General features: G+C 38.3%; 1 protein-coding gene across 2 annotated transcripts in view; it reads left to right on the top strand.

Moving 5' to 3' along the window:
• Positions 1-21,835, top strand: part of SH3BP4 (SH3 domain binding protein 4) — a 342,884-nt gene that overhangs the window by 48,234 nt on the left and 272,815 nt on the right. For both annotated transcript variants that reach the window (XM_044060569.1, XM_044060568.1), the window contains exon 2: positions 18,147-18,398. In XM_044060569.1, the coding sequence (XP_043916504.1) occupies positions 18,281-18,398 (118 nt within the window). In that variant the 5' untranslated portion in view covers positions 18,147-18,280. The remainder of the gene's footprint in view (positions 1-18,146; positions 18,399-21,835) is intronic.

Raw genomic sequence — 21,835 nt, 5'->3', positions numbered from 1 at the left:
GGTGTTCTGTCACCTCGCTTCCATAAGGGGTGTTCTCTCACCTCGCTTCCATAAGGGGTGTTCTCTCACCTCGCTTCCATAAGGGGTGTTCTCTCACCTCGCTTCCATAAGGGGTGTTCTCTCACCTCGCTTCCATAAGGGGTGTTCTCTCACCTCGCTTCCATAAGGGGTGTTCTCTCACCTCGCTTCCATAAGGGGTGTTCTCTCACCTCGCTTCCATAAGGGGTGTTCCCTCTAAGCAGTCCTGCCTCTTCCTGGGTGACAAAAGCAGTTGATTCTCCTGGTCTGTCCAAGGGAAATTACACCACTTATTGTCCCTCTTACTATGCTCTAGCCCATATTACCACCAGCATAGGTGAGCAGGCTATGCACCCTTCCTCTTGTCCTCCAAGAATGTCACCTCCATTTGTGGGTTTTTTAATATAAACCCAGTCACCTGGGTTGCAGTCATGGCATCATCCTTGTGCTTGATATACCCAGGGTAGGAGTGTTGATTTTTTATGCATATCCATGTTGTATTGTAAATGTTTTTGTTTTTTTTTAAGAACTGTTTAGAAGTGATTGCACACTGCAGATGAAAGAAATAGAAGGGTGCAATGCTCATGCATGGGAAGTTGCAAATTAACTTGATATCAGCGCAGCTTGCTTTTCACTTGTGTCCACCTTTTTCTTCTGTCATTCAACTTAGGATGAGGTCAGCACTGCCAGAAATAAGTTATTTAAGGTTACATTGCTTGGTCATACTCTTTCATTTTGCTTTTAAATGTCTTGCTATACCAAGTTTGGAAACTGAATTCACTTCAACTGTTGTAGGCTAGAAAATTAATTTATTCAGTATGACATTCATACTTTCAGACAAACTTTTCATTTTCTAGTTACTCGATTCCTAGACAGTTATCAACCATTGATTATTGGATATTTTGTGAATGCTACACAGTGATATTTTATTGAGTTTTTAGCAGCTGTACAACTACATCAGATGACACAGTAATTTTGTTTAGTTTTACTGAGTGTAGTAGGTCACCAGAGCGATTCCAGTGCTTAGTTTTATGTAACTGGATAGGCAGCATCTCCCCTCCTTTATTCTGTCCACTTCTCAGAAGTACATTTTAGAAACCTAATTAAGTAGATGATGCAATTAAGTTTCTGCAGTTACAGTTGCACTGCCGTACCTGATGTGATGCCATTGACAGAAATTAGCAGCATTAGTCCATCTAGAAGAACCTTAGACAATTGAGGGAAGTGCATTTATTGGTGTGCTAATAGTAATCCACAATGTTATATGTACTCATTATCAATAATGTGATGCCTTTTTATGTACATCCCTAGTGGTACATCATGCCAGCAGGTAAAAAGTACCGAGCAAATGGATTTACTGTTGTGGCTGATCATTTATGGCTGCCATTCCACAGTGTGCCATTAAGGTACTTGTGTCATTACATGCATTTTGATTGGCTTTTCAGCAAGTATTTTTCACTGTTTCTGTATGGTCAGGTAGATGGATGCTGGATAATTTTGTAGGTGGAAAGACACTGTGTATATTAGTTGATGGGGTAGTTCTAACCAATCTAGGCCTTTTATTGCTATATGGTGGTGGGCTCTGTTTTTTAAATGTATTTGAGTAGTATCCCATGTTCCTGCTGTAAGCAGGAAGAGTTGTGTGCTATGTGGTATTCAATTGTTTGTGTCTTTCGGATTTTCCCGGTTAGGGGTCGCCACAGCGGAACTCCAGTCCACTAATGATTGGTAGTTGATTTTTACGTGCAGAGTTGCCAGCCCTGACGCACAGCCTTCAACAAAGGTACGCCCATTCACACATGTCTCCACGCAGAAGACACTCTAGCTGTGAATCGAACCGGACAGCGTCTTACTGTATAGATTTTAAGCATAGTTAGAGGCTTGACTATTATTTGAGATGCAGCAGGTAATATAGAAATTGGATGATGCTTACCAAACTACCTGTTAAAATGCTGTACATCTGTGTAAGATGAAAACTTGAGGGCATTGTGAAACCAGAGGTGATACTAGGCTAAAAGTGAATATTTGTTAAATGTGCTTATGCTAGGCTAAAGCAAGCAAAGTGTATTCGTCTTTGCATGTTTTTCTCCTCTGTTTCTGGCATGTTGATTTGCAGTTTGTGTTACCTAGCAAACACTTTGTTTGTCCAGATTTTAAAGGACAGAGAGGCTGGTTGACACAGGATGGCACCTTCTCCTAAGATAACAGACTAGGATGAAACCACATTGGAATACAGTGGTCATTCAAGACCCATTTGGGATGCAAGTAAAGAAAAAACAGATTTAAAGGTAATGGGACAAACTCATAGTTTTGCGAAGGATGTGGGGCTAGCTGGTGTATGACCAGTATCATTAGCAATAATGAAGTCACACAAGGACATTGGCTCTATAACTGTGACAGTGAAATGTTGGGAGACAAGTGTGAAGTTGCCGTGAGAACATCCTATCTGCAGAAATTAGCTGGTCATTTTAAGGTACAGTACTCCTTGTAGCAGCTACTTAGAAAGCATACAGTAAAATCTAACTCCATCTATCTATATTTCATGTACTTAATTTTCCTTGTGTGCCAAGCAATGTATATTTTATTTGGTATTTGTGCTATTTTCTTTATTATTTAAGTAAAACCCATTTAAGCTATTGTGGCTGGTATTTATTTATTACAAGAGTATTTATGCACTGTTGCTTAATTGAGAAGAGGGTAACCATTTACACTGAGGAATAATGCACTGTAAGGGCCACATCTTCAAGACTGCTTCGGCCGACTACCTGTAAAAGAGGTATCAAGTGCCACAATCAGAGCATTACTGCCAGGCCCAGGAAGAAAATGGGAATTGGAAGATTTAAATCTTCCCTGGAAATTTTGTGCATGTGTCTGAATGTGAAAAATAATACTTGAGTGAATGGCCGTTACTATGGATAGAGGAGGTGCTGGGAGACATTGGTTCATGGAGAGTGTGGTATGGCTCTGTAAGTGAATAGAGTGCCATTTAATTTGGGTGTGGAGGTTTGAGACCCAGACCCAGGGCAGTAATGCACTCGCTCTATGCTCTTAGTGCCAAGGTTGTGTTTTGTGGATTATTCATTGAAACAGACTGGGTAACAGCATCTTCTTCACATTTAGTGGCATTGGTTGCCACAAGGTTGTCACAGGAGTATCCATACGAGTTTGTGGAGAGGTATCTGTATGTCCTTCTGCATGCACGTGTGTGTGTATGTATATATGCGTGTATGTGTGTATGTATATATATGTGTGTGTGTGTGTATGTGTGTATATATATATATATATATATATATATATATATATATATATATATATACATATATATATATATATAAAATGGGTATATTCTTGTGAAATAAATGTCTTAAAAATGTATCCGACAAAAAAGATTTGTCTTGAAAATTTTAAAGGCTACCAAAAAATAAACTCAAAAAGAGTGCTGTTTTGTCCTTGTCTTGAAGAATAAACAAAGACAAAAAATGCTTTGTGTTCATATTTATTTTGATTGATTTCAAGCAAGTTAAAAATAGATCTGTTTTTGTTTAATTTAAAGCTTGTCAAAATAATTGCAAAGTATTTCCGATGACAAGCTTTTTGAACATTTTTGTGTGTGTGTATTTTGTATGAATGCCTGTCATTTGGTTGAAAATTTTTATTTATATTTTACATTTGTTTACTGGGGAAAGTCCGATTGGGCACAGATCCTTTTTTCAGCGGAGGCCCAGATTAGTATATACATTGTAGAAGTTAACAACTTACATGGTCATTACATGAGCAAACAAATAGCCGTAGCACAACAATATTATATGAAGATCTGAAATGGAAGGTTAGAAGTCCACAAGCAGTGTGTGGTTACTTATACAGTGGTTAGTTTAGCCTGGAGAGTTACAGGTACAGAACCAGGAGTTGGTCAAGTGTGTTGTAAGTAGCTTTTTAAACTGTGCTGTGGAGGAGCTGGAGGAAATGGAGGATGGCAGTTTAATCCACATTTTAGGGATGACGTTTGAGAAGAGTGATTCCCCAGCTGAGTTGTTAGCTTTTGTGGTGTCTAGGAGTAGTTTGTTAGTGGAGCGGGTCTAGTAGTGGCATATCATTGTATAAGATTTTGAAGAGCTGGGACTTTATCAGGTTGGTGAAAGATTTTGTGGGCGAAGGTTAATTGTTTAAAGTAGAGGAGTTGAGAAAGTTCTAAACAATTTAGTTTAAGAGCAATACAGTGGTGAGAACTATGTGTGGTGTCAGTGGCAAATTTGGCAGGTTTCCAGCTTGGTTAGGTCAGTTTTATGAAGGTTGGTCAGAATAGGGTAGGCATATAGGAGAGCTGACAGGAGGTGTGTATGGGCAGTGTAGACTTTTGTGGCTCTAGTTAGAAATTGTTCATGCCTGTATAGAAGACCTAGTTTCTTATGAACCTTTTTAATGGTTTGAGCAATGTAAATGTCGAATTTCAAGTTGTTAATTTCAATGCCAAGCAATTTAGTATGAGTTATTGTGGTGATGACTGTTTTGTTTTTGGATTTTATAGTAAAAGTTGGTAAGGATGGGGGAGATATAGAGGGATGAAAGAACAGTTTTATTGGGATTCAGGATGAGTAGGGAATTTGTTAAAGATGTTTCTGCAGATAAAGATTTCTGGGTAATGGAACTGAGATGTAATGTGGGACATGAGCTTACTAATGTAGAGTCATCTGCATATTGTATTACAGATGCAAGAGAAGTGGAAGTATGTAGATGATTAGTGAACAAAGAGAAGAGCAGAGTTTCAAGGATGAAACCCTTATGTGACTCTTAAGGTCACAGGGAGAAGAGTAGAAAGATGGTGTCACCACTGCATGGCCTGTTGACATCCTGATAAGCAACTCTGAATCCAGGTAATAGAAGAGCTACTAAGGTTAAGGGAGAAGAGCACATTGATTAATTTAGTGTGATTTCCCATATCAAAGACCTTGAAGAAGTCCATAAATATAACGGATACATATTGTCCTTGGATTCTAAGGTGGTTCACTGTATTAGTAAAAGCCATTAGAGCTGTGTTGATGCTGTGAATTGAGCGAAAACCGTGTTGTGTATTTGATAAGTTTGTGTGTGAAGGAAGTCCATGAGTTGGATAATGGTGACAGGATGGCAATTGGTCAATAATAGTCTGTAGAATTACCTCCCTTGTGTAAAGGAATAATGTGGGAGATCTTCCAGATGGGTAGTTACCCTGCTCTCATTGCATCTGCTGCGATTTTTCAGGAAGTCAGCTGGGAGGTTGTCAGCAGCTAAGTTTTTTTGGAGAATTTTTTTTTTTTTTTTTTTACAGTACCAATAGATACTTGCTGTAGTGTAAGTTGGTTGAGGCAGGTTTGTGAGGTCTGTGTGGACTGGGTAGCAAGAGAGACAGAGTTGCTGGAAATGTTCTGTGAATTTGCAAGGATTTGGATGGTATCAGTAAAGTATAGCAACCCGATTTAATAAATAATGTCAGAGTAGGTGGTTGGTGTAGGGGTGGGAGTAGTTATTTTCCCTGGTAAAGAATATTATTAACGGCCACACAGAATTTGTGAGGGTTATTTTGATGTTTCTCTTGTATATTTTGATATTTGTTTTTATCCAGTTTTACAAGTTTTTTAACTTTATTTCTGTGTTCAATGAATGTTTGTCCTAGAGCTTTAATGTTTGTATTTGTGGAATTGTTCCCAGGCCTTGTCTCTTGCTTTGAGTAAGGATCTACAATCTTTGCTTAGCCAGGGTGCAAACTTAGTTTTCACTCTAATGGTTCTGGGGGGTGCATGACGATTTAATACATCCACGAAGGTGGTGTTAAAGGAGTTATTGGCTTCTTCAAGGGGTAGGTGTCTTCAGTGTTTCTCAGCTGCAGTGTTTTAGAGAAGAGATGAAATTATTTGGGTTAAAAGCTTTTTATTTCTGATTGTACGATAAGTGGTTTGGTGGTCTGACAATTAATTTACTCAAGTGTTTGATAGTCATTTTAGTTGAATGACAGTTTGGTTGCAGTTCCATTTTACTTAATGTAAAATGCATATATGTTCTGTAATACAGTAGCAGTAATATATAGAAGTATATGAAGAAGCTGAGGAGGTACATGTGGTTAAACCTATACATAGTCATTGCCACTGCGGTTTATTCACTATGATATAATAACGGTTCATTACTATTCAAAAACAAGAACACTGATTGGGCAGCCCAGCTAGCATTCCTGTTGTAAATAGAGCAAATACCAGAGCAAAAACATCTGGCTGCTGAAGTACTACTGAATGTTCAAACTTTCTATTGGTATAGGCTGAGGAACAGCACAAAATATAAGGAAAATGAGATACATTTTGCAGTACTAACTCTTAAAATAGAACCACTGATACGTTTTCTCTGTTGGCTTCGCATGCTTTCAGACTACATCAATGCAGTGCAGCCGAAGTTAAGTCCCATATGCATGCGCAGTACATCAGTCTATAGAAAAGAACACACTGAAGTGTCCTTATACAAATGCATTATTGAAGAAAAGTAAGCAATTTCTTTCTTAATGTAATTGTATAATAGCAAAAATCAACTCCTGTTTATGGGTATATCAGGATGTACCAACTTTTGGCTTTGTTTAATCACCCTGGCTTTGCTGTCATGATCAAAACCACACCACCTGTCCGGCAAATCCTGACATACCCACACACACCTGTGGATTTCAAATGCTCAATATTCAATTTCCACAAAATGCATAACTGTCTTTTGTACTGTAATAGTTGCCTTTATTTCATGTCCGTGTGATCTAATTTGCAAGTTTGTGTAACTGTTAATGTACATTACTTATTGTGTGTTAATGCAGTTACTGAGTGTCTGTTTAAAATTTTGCAATGTGTTGGAGCTTTTCTCCGTGGGTCTTTGCTGAAACTGTCTGACCAAATCCAGTCAGGCAGACCTGGTAAACAAAAGTAAAATATATGCCCTCTGGCACCTGATTCCCTCTGTATGGTATTTTCACTTTTATGCACTCTACTGCAACTGTGGAGTTAATATATTTAAGGGGATTGGGGTACAGTGGAGATTTAGCCCCCTTGCAGAAATTCTTTATAAGAATGTTTCCATTTGATGCTTTTGATGAATCATGTTTCAATTACTTTTGGATTAATGTGCGTTTCAGTGACATTGTCTGTAAACCATTTTGAATGAGTGACTCATGTTTAGACAAAGTTGCCATTCAACCAACTGTCCCATAGTCCTATAAAGATATATGTTTGTGTATATGTAATAGACACACACACAGACACACACACAAACACGCATGTGCAGTATGATGCTTTGCTTAGTTATACTGTATCCACGAAAAGATTAAAAAGTAGGTTTTAGTAGTACTTTACATGAAAATGGATGAGATGCTATGGTTGTGTTAATTCTACTATTATCTGCCAAAAAAATAATCTGAACTGGTATGATGCCTACTTGTGAGTTGAGGAGAAAATTACCTTAAGTAAAAATTTTGGCAGTTCATCCTGTGAAAATAATGTGCTAGTGATGATAGACTCGATGGTAAGAAAGATTCAATGTGCTCCTCATCAGGATAACTGAAGCAAAAGGGTCACTGTCATTTGCCCACCATTGTGAAAATGTAGGCATGTCAAAACCTACTAATGTCGATCAGAAATAAGTTCTTCTCGAGGTGCAGTAAACAATGATGAAATCACTAATGTCCTTAAGATCATTCTTGGTGGCCAGGCATGTCACTATTTCCTGCAGAAAAATACTAGTGTTAACAGTGACATAAGGAAAAGATAATCTGTATCTATTACATGTCATGTGCTTGTAGGAAATGTGCATTGACCGTTTGTTTTTGTTCATTATGTATTGTACCTCTCCCCCAAGATCTTGAACTTTATGGACGGACAATTTAGTGTTTCAGTGCAGTTTTTTCTTTTCCACCTCAAATTTAATATTTGTCATTTTTAAAGAAGTGATAATGATACTAGTTAGTACTAGAAGTTTAAATGGCATTTTTTTATTGCTTGAAATAATTTTTCACAAGTAGGTAGTCTCTGCTTGAGATAGCAACCCTTTTTACTGGAAATTTGAAGAGGACCTTTCCCAGTTATAGGAAAAAATAAATAAGTGTCTGCTGGAAGCATAGACTGTACAGTGTCAAAATAAGGCAGAACTTGTAAGGATTAAAAAAATTAACACATTGTGCAGAGAAATAGAGAAAATTATGCAAATTAGAAATAAATATATAATGTGTATAGCTGTGATCAGGGATAGAAATATAGGGAACAATATCTGCTATGTAATGGCTTCATTTGTTTTAATTCTTAAGCTTTTTGATGGGTGTCTAATGGAGTAAGGGAATGCCCCCATTTCCTATATGGGGGGGCATAGTTAAAGTTCATGAGAGTAATATATTTATTCATTCCAATTTGCTAACAGTGCACTTTTTGTTGACTTTTACTTTTTCTGGCTCCCTCTGCATCGGATAGTCTGCTGCCTCTGATGCCTTTCCTTAAATTAGGGCACAAGAAGTCTCTCCTGGCCCCTCTGATATTGTTTCTTTTTGCCTGTGAGGCCACTGCAGTGCTCCAGTGTAGCATTGTACTCACAGCTATAGGGAGTTCTTGTATTATACCCTAACTATTCAGTGTTCCATGCCTGTCATGCAATGAAGTAAAGCCATTAAGGCCAGGTGCCTGCCTGTCTTAGTATTTGTGTGCTTAGGAAGTAGCCCCACCCCTCACCTGAGTAACACCCCTGGGCTATCATCCTATGCTTATGACTCCTCCCTCCTTTATAAACTGGCTACACCCTTAATTTCTCCAGAAATTTAGAGTTCTGTTTTTTAATGCTGTGCAAACTGGACCCAGTTCCCAAGTCGGGCTATATTTGAAGTTCATGATGTCTGTATTACGTCTTCAGCACAGAATACAAAGTTTATCTTTAGAAATTTATGGGAGAGTTCCATGGAGCATGAGGAGTTTTTATAGTAGAGTTGAACATTTTATTGTAATATGTGGTTTCAGGTACCCAGTAGGGAAACAGTATATTACAATATAAACAGGTGTAGGCAATGTTTTACATGTAGTTGAAAAACACAGGACAGTACAGCACAGTACATTTTTTTTTGTTCTAAAAATCAAAGGAAGTTACCCGACAATGTGCATACTATGGCAGAAAAGTAAACATCATTGCCTTTCATTGCTGTACTCAAATACATTCCAGAGTAATTTACTTGTTTCCATCTTTGTTTTTAAACATGTCCACTTGATCATAATTCAGGCACATGTTGCTTTTTCCATCACTATAATCTGTGGGCAGAAGCGGAGCTAGGGTGGAAGAAAGGAAGTGCCAACCTCAGGTGCAAGGTGTTGCAGGACGCAATCATTGCTGCAGTAGCCTAAGTTGCAAGTTATATCCTGCCAAGGATGTAACAGCCAGACAGCTTACAAAGCTTCAGAGCACCTTCCATTGTGTCCAAACTGTATGGCAGCTCAAACTAAGCTGATTAAAAGATAAGTTAGGGCACCATGCCCTTCAGAACTTTGATTGTTGGCTTTTGCTGTTCATTTGCTGGGCAGATAAGTTCCTTTTAGTGAGGAAACTCTTCCTTTATTTAGTTTTTTGTTACTTTTCTCTTGAGGAAAGTTATTTTAAAGTTAAAAGTTTGTGTTTTAATGTTCTGTCATGAGACTGTACTGTACGCACTTTTTTTTTTCCCCTTGTTGGTTTAAAAGTTTATAGTACCTGTAAACCATTTTTTTTCTGTGGAGAATGCGTTTGTTTTTACTTTGTGGGGCTGGAGAAGAGCTTTTTTTGGAAAATAACTTTAAAGATTTTTTACTGGCATTTCCTTCTTGCATTTCGTGGAAGGAGGCACCATTTTCCACTTGACAATAGAAACTGTCTTATGGCAGGTCTTTCTTCCAGCCACAAAAATAAAACATTATGCAAAAAGCCTTTGCCAACACAGCAGGATAGCAATTTGCCTTAACTGCAGGTGGGTGACTCTGCTGTGGTCATAGTGGTACCTTAGACCATTCATGTTTTACCCTGGATCCTTCTGGTGTAGCACCTACAGCCACAATGGACTGGAGGTTAGCCATGATGCCCTCTGTAGCTGCTGGAGTCCTTTCAATGGGCAAGAGACAGCCCTGTTCCAGGACCAAGAGAGAAAGACTTGTGTTGTCAGAATGTTCTGCCAATATCTGGGGAAACTGCTTTTGCAATTAATATCAATGTTGGTCCCAGTTTTCCTTGCAAAAAGAGAGAAAACTAAGCATGTATCTGTTCCTTCTCAAATGTCCTTGGATAGGAGTAGTTTACTGGGTCTGGCTCATGGTTTGATTCAGGCTATTGATCCTTCTTGTAAAATAGCCTGTGATAACAGAAAGTGGAATACTTCCTTTCCTGAAGATGCTCAGGATTCTGAATCTAGACAGGAAGATGAAGGGACAGATGCATTTTTTCCTCAGATTTCTGAGAAGAGCTCTGTTTTTGATTTCGCCCTGTTTTTTTTTTCTCTGATATTATTGCTAGAATGTGCCAGTATTTTCAGTGGGAGAACACTGGGGTTTCTCACAGAAAGTATTATGAGCTGTTGCATAAGGAATTTCCAGAACCTTCACCCATTCCTCTAGTTCTGTCAGCTTTGGAGGATGTGTGCCACTGCATACAGTTTTCCTGACAATAAGCCAGCTGCCCCTAAAAAGGTAGATAGAATGTATAAAGTTAGTCTTTTAAGTTTTCCTACACTCTTCCCAAACCTGATCCAACAGATATTTCATTTGTTAATTCTTAGATGCTAAACACTTGGTTAATTTCTATCCTACCTTATTAGATGAGGATGGGAATTAAGTATGAGGAAAACGTGTTTGTATTTCAGAATTTGAATGGTCAGGCTCATATGTTAGTTTGTGTTGACTAATTGTGAAAGTATGAGGAATGGTTTATCTGCACTTTCCCCTCATCGGGAAAAAATGTGCTTTAATTACTTCTGTTCAAGTCACTACCTGCTGTGCAAGTCACTACTCGCTGTATACATACATCACCAGGGTTGTGGCCATCATTACTCATTTGAGGAGGTTTAATGGTTGCATTCTCCGACCTTCCCAGATTATGGTAAATGTGAATTTAAATTCCCCTTTGGACAGAGGTTTAATTTTTGGCCGCTCTGTTGCTGAGGTCATCAAAAAGTGTGATGAAGGAAAGAACCTGATAATGGAATCTCAAGATTTCTCATCACTGTGTTCAAGATTTCCAAGCGATTCTGTAACTTGTCTTCCAGTTTTGGTAAGAAACAGAATAAACAGTCTAAAAAAATTACAGGCAAACAGACGTTTAAGATAAATGGCAAGGGGCTCCAAGAAGAATTCTGGAACCTCCAAAAGCCAAGGACAGTGCAATAAGTCAGAATTACTATTGTAAGAGACTTTCTTACCCCCCTCCAACCCTGGCAGCCCCTTTTTTTTCTTCCTAAAAGTCTGAATCTCCATTTGTCTTTTTGGAAACGGATCATTTCAGGCAAATGGGTTCTGAAGTTCATTAAGGTTACAGATGGCATTGGGAACAAATTCTTCCTTTCCAGAGGGAATCCCCATCCTCCAGGCCAGATTCGTACGTTTCCGCTTGATCCTCATTGCGTGATGTCCCAGAGACTGATGGAACCTCTTCTCCCTTCCCAGGTGGGAAATGAGTTTTATACAAGGATGTCTATAGTGTTTAAGAAATAAAATGCTTGGAGACCAGTTCTAGATCTTTGTTTCCTAAACCTGTTAGTGATGGTGTCCATATTCAAAATGTTGTCACTTCACAGCCTGTTTATACTACTTCCTCATTCGAGTTTCTTTAGAACATTAGATGTAAAACATGCTTATCAAATTCCTTGTCATCCATACTTAAGGTTATAATAATAAATAAAGGTATCGCCGCCGTCCAAAGGTCCAACTCCAGAAATAAGAGACCAAGTATCAAAAAAAAAAAAAACAGGAAAGGACCACCACAAACTGAAACATCTTTAGTCCCAAGGACTTCTTCAGGTTGTTTCAGACAATACCACAGTCATATGGTACATCACCAAGCAAGGGGGAACAAGGTTGCGCCTCCTCTGCAGGCAAGCCATGTTAGTTTGGGATATAACTTCACAGTGCAGACATCTTGCATTGTATCAGAGCAGAATTGTCTGGCAGACAAGCTGAGCACAACTGGGCAGACCCTCACGAATGGAAACTATATCAGGAGGTCTTCCAAGATTTTCTTCATCTTTAGGTAGTTGTTCAAGTAGACCTCTTTATTTCTCCTCTGAACAATTTAGCTGGCAAGATGCTGCTCTAGGACAGATGACTTCTTTTTCTAGGACACTGTATTCCCTTTCCTCTAATATCCTGGGTACTTCTGAAGTGTTGGAAAGAATCCACCAAGATCACTGTGGTGACTCAATTTTTGGACCTGGCAACTGTGGTTCTCCCTTATTTTAGAAATGTTCAGGGGGGAATACCACAAGCTTCCTCACAGACAGATTTCCTCACACAAGGAGAGAGGGTATTTGATACCACCCCATTAGTCAACTTCATTTGACTGCCTGTATGATAGGGTCTTAATTCACTTTAGGCACCTGTTTACTGAGGATGTGCAGCAGGTACTAATGGAGGCAAGAAAGTCTGCTACTAGAAAATTCTATATTGGCAACTGGAAAAGGTTTTCTAGTTGATGCTAACATAACCAGCACCCATTCAGAAGTTACTAGCCTATCGCCTTTATTACTCCTCCGTCAAAGTTCATTTATCAGACAGTTCAGCATGACTGTACGTGGATCATTCTCTATCAGTGTGTTCTCATGTCAGCATTTTTTTTTAAAAGGGTTTTGTGTAAGAAGCCTCCAAGAACATCTGTGGTCACTCCTTTGGATCTTAATTTTGTGTTGGAGAAGTTAACACTTGCTCCATTTGAACCAGCTAAACCTGGTTGACTTCAGGTTCTTAACATGGAAAACAGTTTTACTGATTGCTCTGACCTCTGCTAAAGGGTATACAAGTTGCAAGTTCTTATGATGATTGAACACGCTCTCATTTTCCACAGTGACAGCGTTTCTTTTTTAATCTTTTTTTTATGCCTAAAGAGGTGTCCCAGTTTACTTTAAGCCAAACTATCCATCTCCCCATTTTCTTTCCTGAATCTAAAAATGAGGGAGAAAGGATACTTTATAACTTTGATCCACAGACAACTCGGATACTATATTGACATAACTAAATCTTTCAGATCTTCAGATCAATTATCCATTTCTTGTGGAGGTGGAAAGAAGGGGCAACCTCTGTTAAAACAAACTATTTCCAAATGGTTGCCTGAGGCTATTGTGTTTTGTTATACTCACCATGACAAATCTATTCCGGGCAGGGTCAAGGCTCACTTTACCAAAGCCTTTGCTTTATCTGTGGCTTTTTGGAAGGGGTTACATTCTAGAAGTATTCTAGAAGCAGCAACTTGGTCCTCTGTACATAATTTTACAAAGCACTATAAGCTTGACCCCTTAGCACTATAAGCTTGACCCCTTATTTACATCTAAATCAGGCCTTTCTGGGGCATTCTCAAGGGGCTTCTGGACTCTTCTTTTTCCAGCTCTCAAAATTTGTAAGCTATGGTAATATGCATGAATAACCAAAAACGGATACTAAACTGATATAAAGAACCAACGATAAAAAATAATAAATATCAGCAGGGAAAGACCGCAACCACCAGTAAATGACGTCCAACAAGTTTATTAACGCAAGCACACTGCCATAAAACGTTTTCGTCAACACAAGCTTTTGACTTCATCAGATACATTAAAAACCACAGCTTTGCTGAATTTATAGCACAATCAATCATTCAATTACTATTATAAATAGAATCTCTTAATATGCATGAATAGCTTGGGCTACTACAGCAGTGATCAATATGTACAGTTGTAAACACCATAACAGCAGATGTTCGAATGATAGCTTCCACAGTAGTTGTTCCCTTCCTTCATCCCTTGCGTTCTTAGCTTGTTTATGCCAGGGTGTGGTCATTTATTTTTTGTTCTTCAGAACATTGTCTTTTCAGAGCTCAGCCTCAGTCTTTTTTTTTTTTTTTTTTTTTTTTTTTTTAAGAATACTGCAGCAGTGATCATTCAAACAACTGTGATTATGGTAAGGTTACACAACTGTATTTTTTTCCATTTGGTCTGCCATTACTTGAATCTAACAGCATGATTAATTGATTCATCAGCCCCGTCTATTTGTTTCATCTTTATAATGTCTACAGTCTTAGTAAGAAAACTAGTATAAAATCCCAGCAGATATCCATGCAGCATTAAAGTCAGGAAGCTAGTGTCTCTTTTCTGATAGCAGCTCTAAGAAACAAAGTAGTGTTTTTAAATTTAATACAATTTGGACTGTGTTTTGAAGTAGTGTTGCTGGATCTGAAATGATCACATCCATCATAGTCAACCAGTGGACTGATTTCCAGCAGGTCTTGAGCAAATTAGCCTTTCAAACTTCCTGGTATTTTACCCATGATGCTTTGCACTCTGACTTCACCTTGAAATCTATTTTACCCCTTGAAGTTGCATTGAGTGAAATACCCTAGTCTCTTAGTGCTTTCCTATGGAAATCCTACCTAATATGGACAAAGTCTAAAATAATGGGGGAGGGGGCAAAGAACCCCCCCCCCCCCCCCGAAAAAGGAACAGGTTTTAAATGTTGCTCTTATTAACTTAGAAAGTTGCTAGAATACCAGGATTTGCATAGTCATGTATTTACTGAAGGAGATGGGCTGAAAATTGATGTACGTCATTATTTAGTGACTTCAGTCGTAAATAATTTGACAGAAAACACACATTTTATGAGGAACAGACAAAAATATGTAGCAAAAATTTACATTCTCCAAAAATCTGGACTGTTGAGAGGTATGATGGAAATTTGTATTTAAAATTCAGTAATTTTAAATGATCTTTGGTTGTCTGTCATATGTTGATGTTTTCAGAGTTCATGTCCAATCCACAGCCTTTACTTGAATTTTATAAACCTTTATCTTTCACCTCCCTAGGTCTTACATTTGTGCTGTGCTTTTTCAATGTCCTTGGGTGTAATTCACTAATGTACTTTGTTGCTCATGACTGCTACTTTCTTGTGCTTTTTGCTGGTTTTACTTCTCTGATGCTCCAGACCTGTTATTGCTCAGTTTTATGGTGTAAGCTATCTTCATTATTTACTTAGGATTGTTGTGTTTATTGTGTATCAAATGCCACTGTTCACCAGATTTTCTTGTGCTTTCTTGCTCAGGTATTCTGTGGTCAGCAGGTTTGCTCAAAATCTCACCACAAGAAGGACACGACCTAGGGTACTCAGCCTTGGGAAAGAACATCTCAGACTAGGCTGTTATTTGCAAGACTTTTAACAAGAGAATGTTGACAGAAGGGGAAAACAGGTTATTCTAAAGGGCTTAATCCCCAGGAAAATATCCACACCCCTGCAGGCTTCCACATCTGCTACTTCCTAAGTGTTGGCTACCTCAGTACCAGAATTGATCTAATAATCTTTGGACTGTACAAGCATAAAGATAGGAATTGAATGGAGGAGGGAAGATGGCTTGTTCTAAGAAGATTCTCATCTCCTCTGAATAAATCTGAGTTACAGCTTACTTGTCCCTCATACTGCTACTTCCTCTGGGATCTTAAAACTTTTAGTTACAGTTGTAAATTATCCTTTTTAACTAGTGTTCAAGATGGACAAAGCCTTCTCTTTATCCAAGGTGTAGCTTAGCAAGTACATGCCTTATACACCTTCATCCACCAAGTCTCTGAAATTTTCTTAGACCTTTTGTAGTTGCACCATGAAATTGGACTTGGACAAAGAAAAAATTATGAGGGCTCTTCTGAAGACACACATGGAGAGTAGCCTTTTCCATTTTTCCTGTCATATCAGAGCAAACAGGGATGCTGCTTGTGTACTAGCAGTAGTGCAAACAAGACCCTTCAGCACTCCGCAAGTGTCCAAGCCGACATTGATCAACAGTGGTGCTGTTTCGGTCTCGGAACCAAAGCCTCTTGTATCAGCACTTCAGTCAACTTTGGTGATGTCCACCAACAGATGTATTTCCTACCCCTGGATTTAAAGCTAGACTACAGTACTGATGTCGATGCCCTCAGCACCTTTCAAGGGCTTCAGTACTACAGTATTTGAGCCTACAGGCCCAAGGACTTCAGTGCTGATTTTTGGTTAAATGGCAGTTTCTGCATCTGTGTCTCAATGCTACTGTTGTCCATGTCAGTCTACACAGATTCTGTGAACTTGACATTTATATCTTTAGTCCACAGTGTGGCTTCATCAACTTCCATGTTGACATTGCAGACGTTTTTGCATGTCTCATTCTTGGCACCTCCACCCATGACCATCAATATTCCAGTCATTCTTCTGCCAGCTCCTTTGGTTACTCTGTCTTCTCAATAGGAGGACAGAACATCTGAGAGCTGCCAAATTGACTGGCATAGCTCATCTGATTTTAGTGCAGCTTCTCCCTTCTCCTAAGAATAAATCACACCTCTAGAGGAGGAGGATAAAAAGCAGACATGCGAAAAGAACAGTCTCTCACTAGAGTCCCTCATACCAGACATGGTAAAATGAAGATGATGTAGACTTTCCACCATCTCCTCAAGATGACTGTTGAGATCCTTGACATGATTGAGGTAAAGGGAGGGACAACCCAAAGACTGTACTTCACTCTGTGTAATATCGAGCAGTAGGCTTTCTGATCTCCTGTGTCTTCATCCTGGGTTGTTCCACATGCTGAAAATATGGTTGGTCAGGAAATGTTCCAGAGTTACAGCACCTGCACTAAAGAGGCAGGACAGGTAGCTGGCCCATTGTTGTCTTGCTTTGTCATTGCTTTTATAGAAAAATGCATCTGATTGGCCTATGAGAGCTCATAACAAAAGAGGTGCAGCACGCACAGTGACCTTTCTGCATAGCTCAGTATATGAGCCGTCTCTGATGTATATGTCTGATTATCAGTCCACACTTTCTCCAGGCATTACATACTCAATATTGCTTCCTGGCATTATAGACTGAATATTGCTTGCAGAACAAGGATTGGGTTTGCTACTGCCATTTTGCAAGGCTTATTGCAACAAATCTGTACGAAGTTGTACACCTCCCTGACCTTGCAAGCTTTGGGAATAGCTCCAGTACTAAGAACTATTGTAGCAGTAATTTGCATGAAGAGCATATTACAACTGTGTAAGTTCTTGCCATAATCTATGTTCAAGGATATCCGTAGTAGCTTCCTCGCATCTTCCCCTATTACGCTTATTGGGTGTATCAAATGGCCCTGTTGTTGGGTCCCCTATTCCTATGCAGATGTCCCTTATGCCTTTTCCTTTCGTGGGGCCTCATGCCTGCTCGTGTCCAGATAGTTAGGAAACTATTTTTTTTCTTAAGTCCTTTATCAACAAAACTCTAGTCTTCCTCCTTCACTCAGAATTTTAAGACCTTGATTGGAATCAGATTAGGATGGCTACCCTGTTGGCTTCATATAAAAGATTGCTCTAAAATGATGCTGATAAACTGTAGTTTATGCAGTGAGTGTACTGATGTCTCTAAAGGCTAGATACCTGCCTGACCTTTGGGGGGGGGGGGGATTTGGCAGAGCTCATGAAGTTTGACCTTCATGCAGCTGAAGTCCTTACCATTATGGTTAGTTCTTAAATATTTTTTTTTCATTGAACTCTGTACTTGTGTCTTGGTTTTGGATATTTAAGTACTCTTAAAATTGTATCATACCTGGTATACTTGGGCAATTGTACTTGGTAGATTTGGTAGAGTGCTTTTACTATGCAGTGACATATATTTAGTATGTCACTCTTAAATATTCTAATTGAAGAAGTATGTTTTACAATGATGTCTACTAATTCAGTGAAATAGTATATTATCGCTGTACTGCTGAGGTTGTGTGCTGCTTGTGCTGATCCACCTGGATTGGGGCTGCAAATGGTCCTTGGACCCCATTATCTGGTTAACATAGAAAAATACGTATAAATGAAATTTTTATTATTATTTCCTTGCATGTTTCTTTGTTTGTTTTGGCTTGCTTGTTTGCCTTTTGAATATAGCTTGATTTCTTTGTCACTTTTCTCATACCCACAGCTTTTCTCTGCATTGCCCAAGGCTGTAATTAAACCTGCTGACCCTTACTGGATTTCAGAAAAGGTGTGGTGTAGCTGAGATGTGATAGGAAAGTCATGATGTGTTAGTACAACATTAAAAATAAACCACCCGACATGGCTGCCCACAAGATACGTACTGCCAATGCTGGCAGTCTTCCGCGGTGCAGATCCGAGGGAACCCTAATCGATATAAGTTGTGGTGTCCTGGATTCCAACTTAAGCGAAGTAAAAGGTAAGAAATGCATTTGTTCTTAGTTTATGTAGGATTATCCCATTACATAAGTTTTACACAGAAATACATGAACAAGTATGAGGATTTCTGATCAAGACAACGGCTTCAGGTCATTGTACTTGTGGCATTTAACTGTATGTTAGAAGTGGGTCTACAGGTAAGAAGAATGTTGATCTTTAAATCTGCATAAACTTCTGTTCTAAACGATACTGTCTTGCAACAAAACATTTAGTTCAAATGTGGTGTTTGGTTATCAGATGTACTGTTTTCATGCTCTTGTTTTATTTTCGACATTGTATGCATTTCACAATAGGTGTGTAAATTGCTTTCACTTGCCATCATATTGCTGTTGTCCTGATCAACTCTTGAACCAGAAACTCTGCAAAGTGTAAATCATAATTGATTTAGCTTTATTCTGTCTCGAATTATAGTCACCAGTTCCCCATCAAAAAAAAAAAAGTAGCCAGGTGAATAGTTGATAGTAATCCACGTGGCTAGAGGAATTTCTGAAGAAATTCCTTTCATTTCCTTGTTCATAACTGGTAATTATGTACATTCTTTGAATTTATTTGCCTTCAGCTCCAGCAGGGCTGTTCACACTCAGTGGAGTACAATTAGTTCATGCATACCCTGAAGCTGCAGGTGTTGTCTTCCTGCTGTAATGTTAAATGAGTGCAAATTAATCATGTAGGTGGTGTGACTATAAGCATGTCCAGCAACTGAGAGAAATTATTTTTTTCAGTTACTTTCGCTTTTGGGTCACAGCTTTAGCCTGTACTGAGGTGATTCAACCTCTTAACTATTGGCTGCAGATGTAAAAGTGTCCAAAACAATAATGATTGGAGGCAGCTTTGCTTCTGCCTTCTTTTTCTTGGAAGTGGTTATTTCAAAAATTTACCGTACACTGACATAAGAAATTTTTATATGCCATCTTCTTGACAGTATCTGTGACCAGAATCAACTATTCATGCAAACAGCTAATCCTGTTCGACAGTTACAGTATTGTTATATTTCTCTGTGATATTTATTTATAATGTTTTAACAAGGCACAGAAGCCATACTTTTAATGTAAAAAAAAAAAAAAAAAATGCTAGTACGACCGTATGTTTTTTATATGTATAGTGAAGTTCCTTTGCATTTCTTTATTCTGTATGTATCACCACTTGCTGTTTCACCTGTGGAGGGAAATAGTTTCAACAGATGGAAATAGTTGGCATTTGTGCAGATGTAATAATTGTAGGAAGTTATTATAGAGAAATTCAGAGCTGAGATTGCATATATTATTACTGGGTGTATCGGAGCGAAGGAGTTGCAGAATACACAAACGCGTTGACAGATATAAATACCTTTTTAATGAACCCGCACAGGTTTTGTAATTACTTAAGCTTTTGGGCTAGAAGGAGATGATAAAAGATGGTATATCACATCTGTCCTCCAATGTCATTGTATTTTCTGTTAGATGACCAACAGCATTTTTTAATCTTTATCTACTGAATAGACACCAAGAAGTTATGATCCCACTGCACAAACAGCTGGTGAGAATCCCATTTCAAAAAGTTTACAGTTGTGGAAGCTCCTACTCTGGGAAGATGTAAAGAGGATTACAGATGATCAGATCAATGCACCCAGAATGTTACTTTGTCCGTTTCAGAAGTTGTATGAGGAAACGTATGGAAGAATAGCAGATTTCAAGAAAAATTATAATTACATAGAAGCATTTGGGAGGATGTTCTCACAGCATGGGGTTTGGATGATGCACGAAAGTCCCCATCCTCTATATAGACATATGTATGTATATATATATATATATATATATATATATATATATATGTATGTATAATGTGTGTGTGTACATGGAAAATTGGCCAAAAAAGGCAGTTGATTCAACAGCATTACACTGAATTCATTCTGTCATAGAACAGATATAATGTTGACCTAGAGAGTAGGAAGTTGAGTACATGTTGGATCAGAGAGGCAGTTTGTCCATGGAATAGATAAAGGGCCAACTAGATTGGTCAAAGCAGGGTTTATATTATTGTTTTCCATGATAAAACATGGGCTTAATCACCACAGGTTGCACTAACAGATGTCTGCAGGCCTCTCACAACCTTTAAGCTCTCCCATTATTACCATAATGCATCACACTTTACGCTCTCTTGATCTCATTTGCCAAAAGAAACTGAGCATTTTGAGCATTTTTCATTTTGCACAAAATGTACACCATTGTTTATAACCAAACCTTTTAAGGATGAGCAGTGGCATTTCAATTCAGCTGGAAATTAGCATATTCCCTACCGCTCCAGCACTTGCTTAAATTGGCAGGCAATTTGTACCTTTTCTGTGTTCTGCCGTTAGTGTGTTAGTTCTTTGAAGTGTGTGTGTGTGTGTGTGTGTGTATATATATATATATATATATATATATATATATATATATATATATATACGTGTGTGTATGTACGTGTGTGTGTATGTACGTGTGTGTGTGTGTGTGTGTGTGTGTGTGTGTGTGTGTGTGTGTATACATGTGTGTGTGTGTGTGTGTATACATGTGTGTGTGTGTGTATACATGTGTGTGTGTGTGTGTGTGTGTGTGTATACATGTGTGTGTGTGTGTGTGTGTGTGTGTATACGTGTGTGTGTGTATACATGTGTGTGTGTGTGTATACATGTGTGTGTGTGTCTCTATACATGTGTGTGTGTGTCTCTATACATGTGTGTGTGTGTCTATACATGTGTGTGTGTCTATACATGTGTGTATATATACATGTGTGTGTGTGTGTGTGTGTATGTATATACGTGTGTGTGTATATATATGTGTGTGTATATATATATATATATATATATATATATATATATATATATATATATATATATATATATATATATGTATATAATATATATATCTATCTATATATATATCTATATATATATATATATATATATATATATATATATGTATATCTTTATATATGTGTGTATATGTGTGTGTATATGTTGTATATTTCGGCTTTTCCCGGTTAGGGATCACCACAGCGGAACTCCGGTCCGCTAATGATTGGCAGTAGATTTTTATGTACCGAGTTGCCAGCCCTGACGCACAACCTTCAACGAAGGTATGCCAGTGCACGCATGTCTCCACACAGAAGACGCTTTCGCTGAGAATCGAACAGGACAGTGTGTGTGTGTGTGTATATATATATATATATATATATATACATATATATATATATATATATATATATATATATATATATATATATATATATATATATATATATATATACATGTATACACATGTATACACACACACACACACACACGTGTGTATATGTGTGTGTATATGTTGTATATTTCGGCTTTTCCCGGTTAGGGATCACCACAGCGGAACTCCGGTCCGCTAATGATTGGCAGTAGATTTTTATGTACCGAGGTTGCCA

This window comes from Protopterus annectens, chromosome 2.part0, assembly GCF_019279795.1.
Source record: "Protopterus annectens isolate FY-2018-M chromosome 2.part0, PAN1.0, whole genome shotgun sequence".
In the NCBI taxonomy this organism is placed as follows: Eukaryota; Metazoa; Chordata; order Ceratodontiformes; family Protopteridae; genus Protopterus; species Protopterus annectens.
This window is presented reverse-complemented; position numbering and strand designations above follow the sequence as displayed.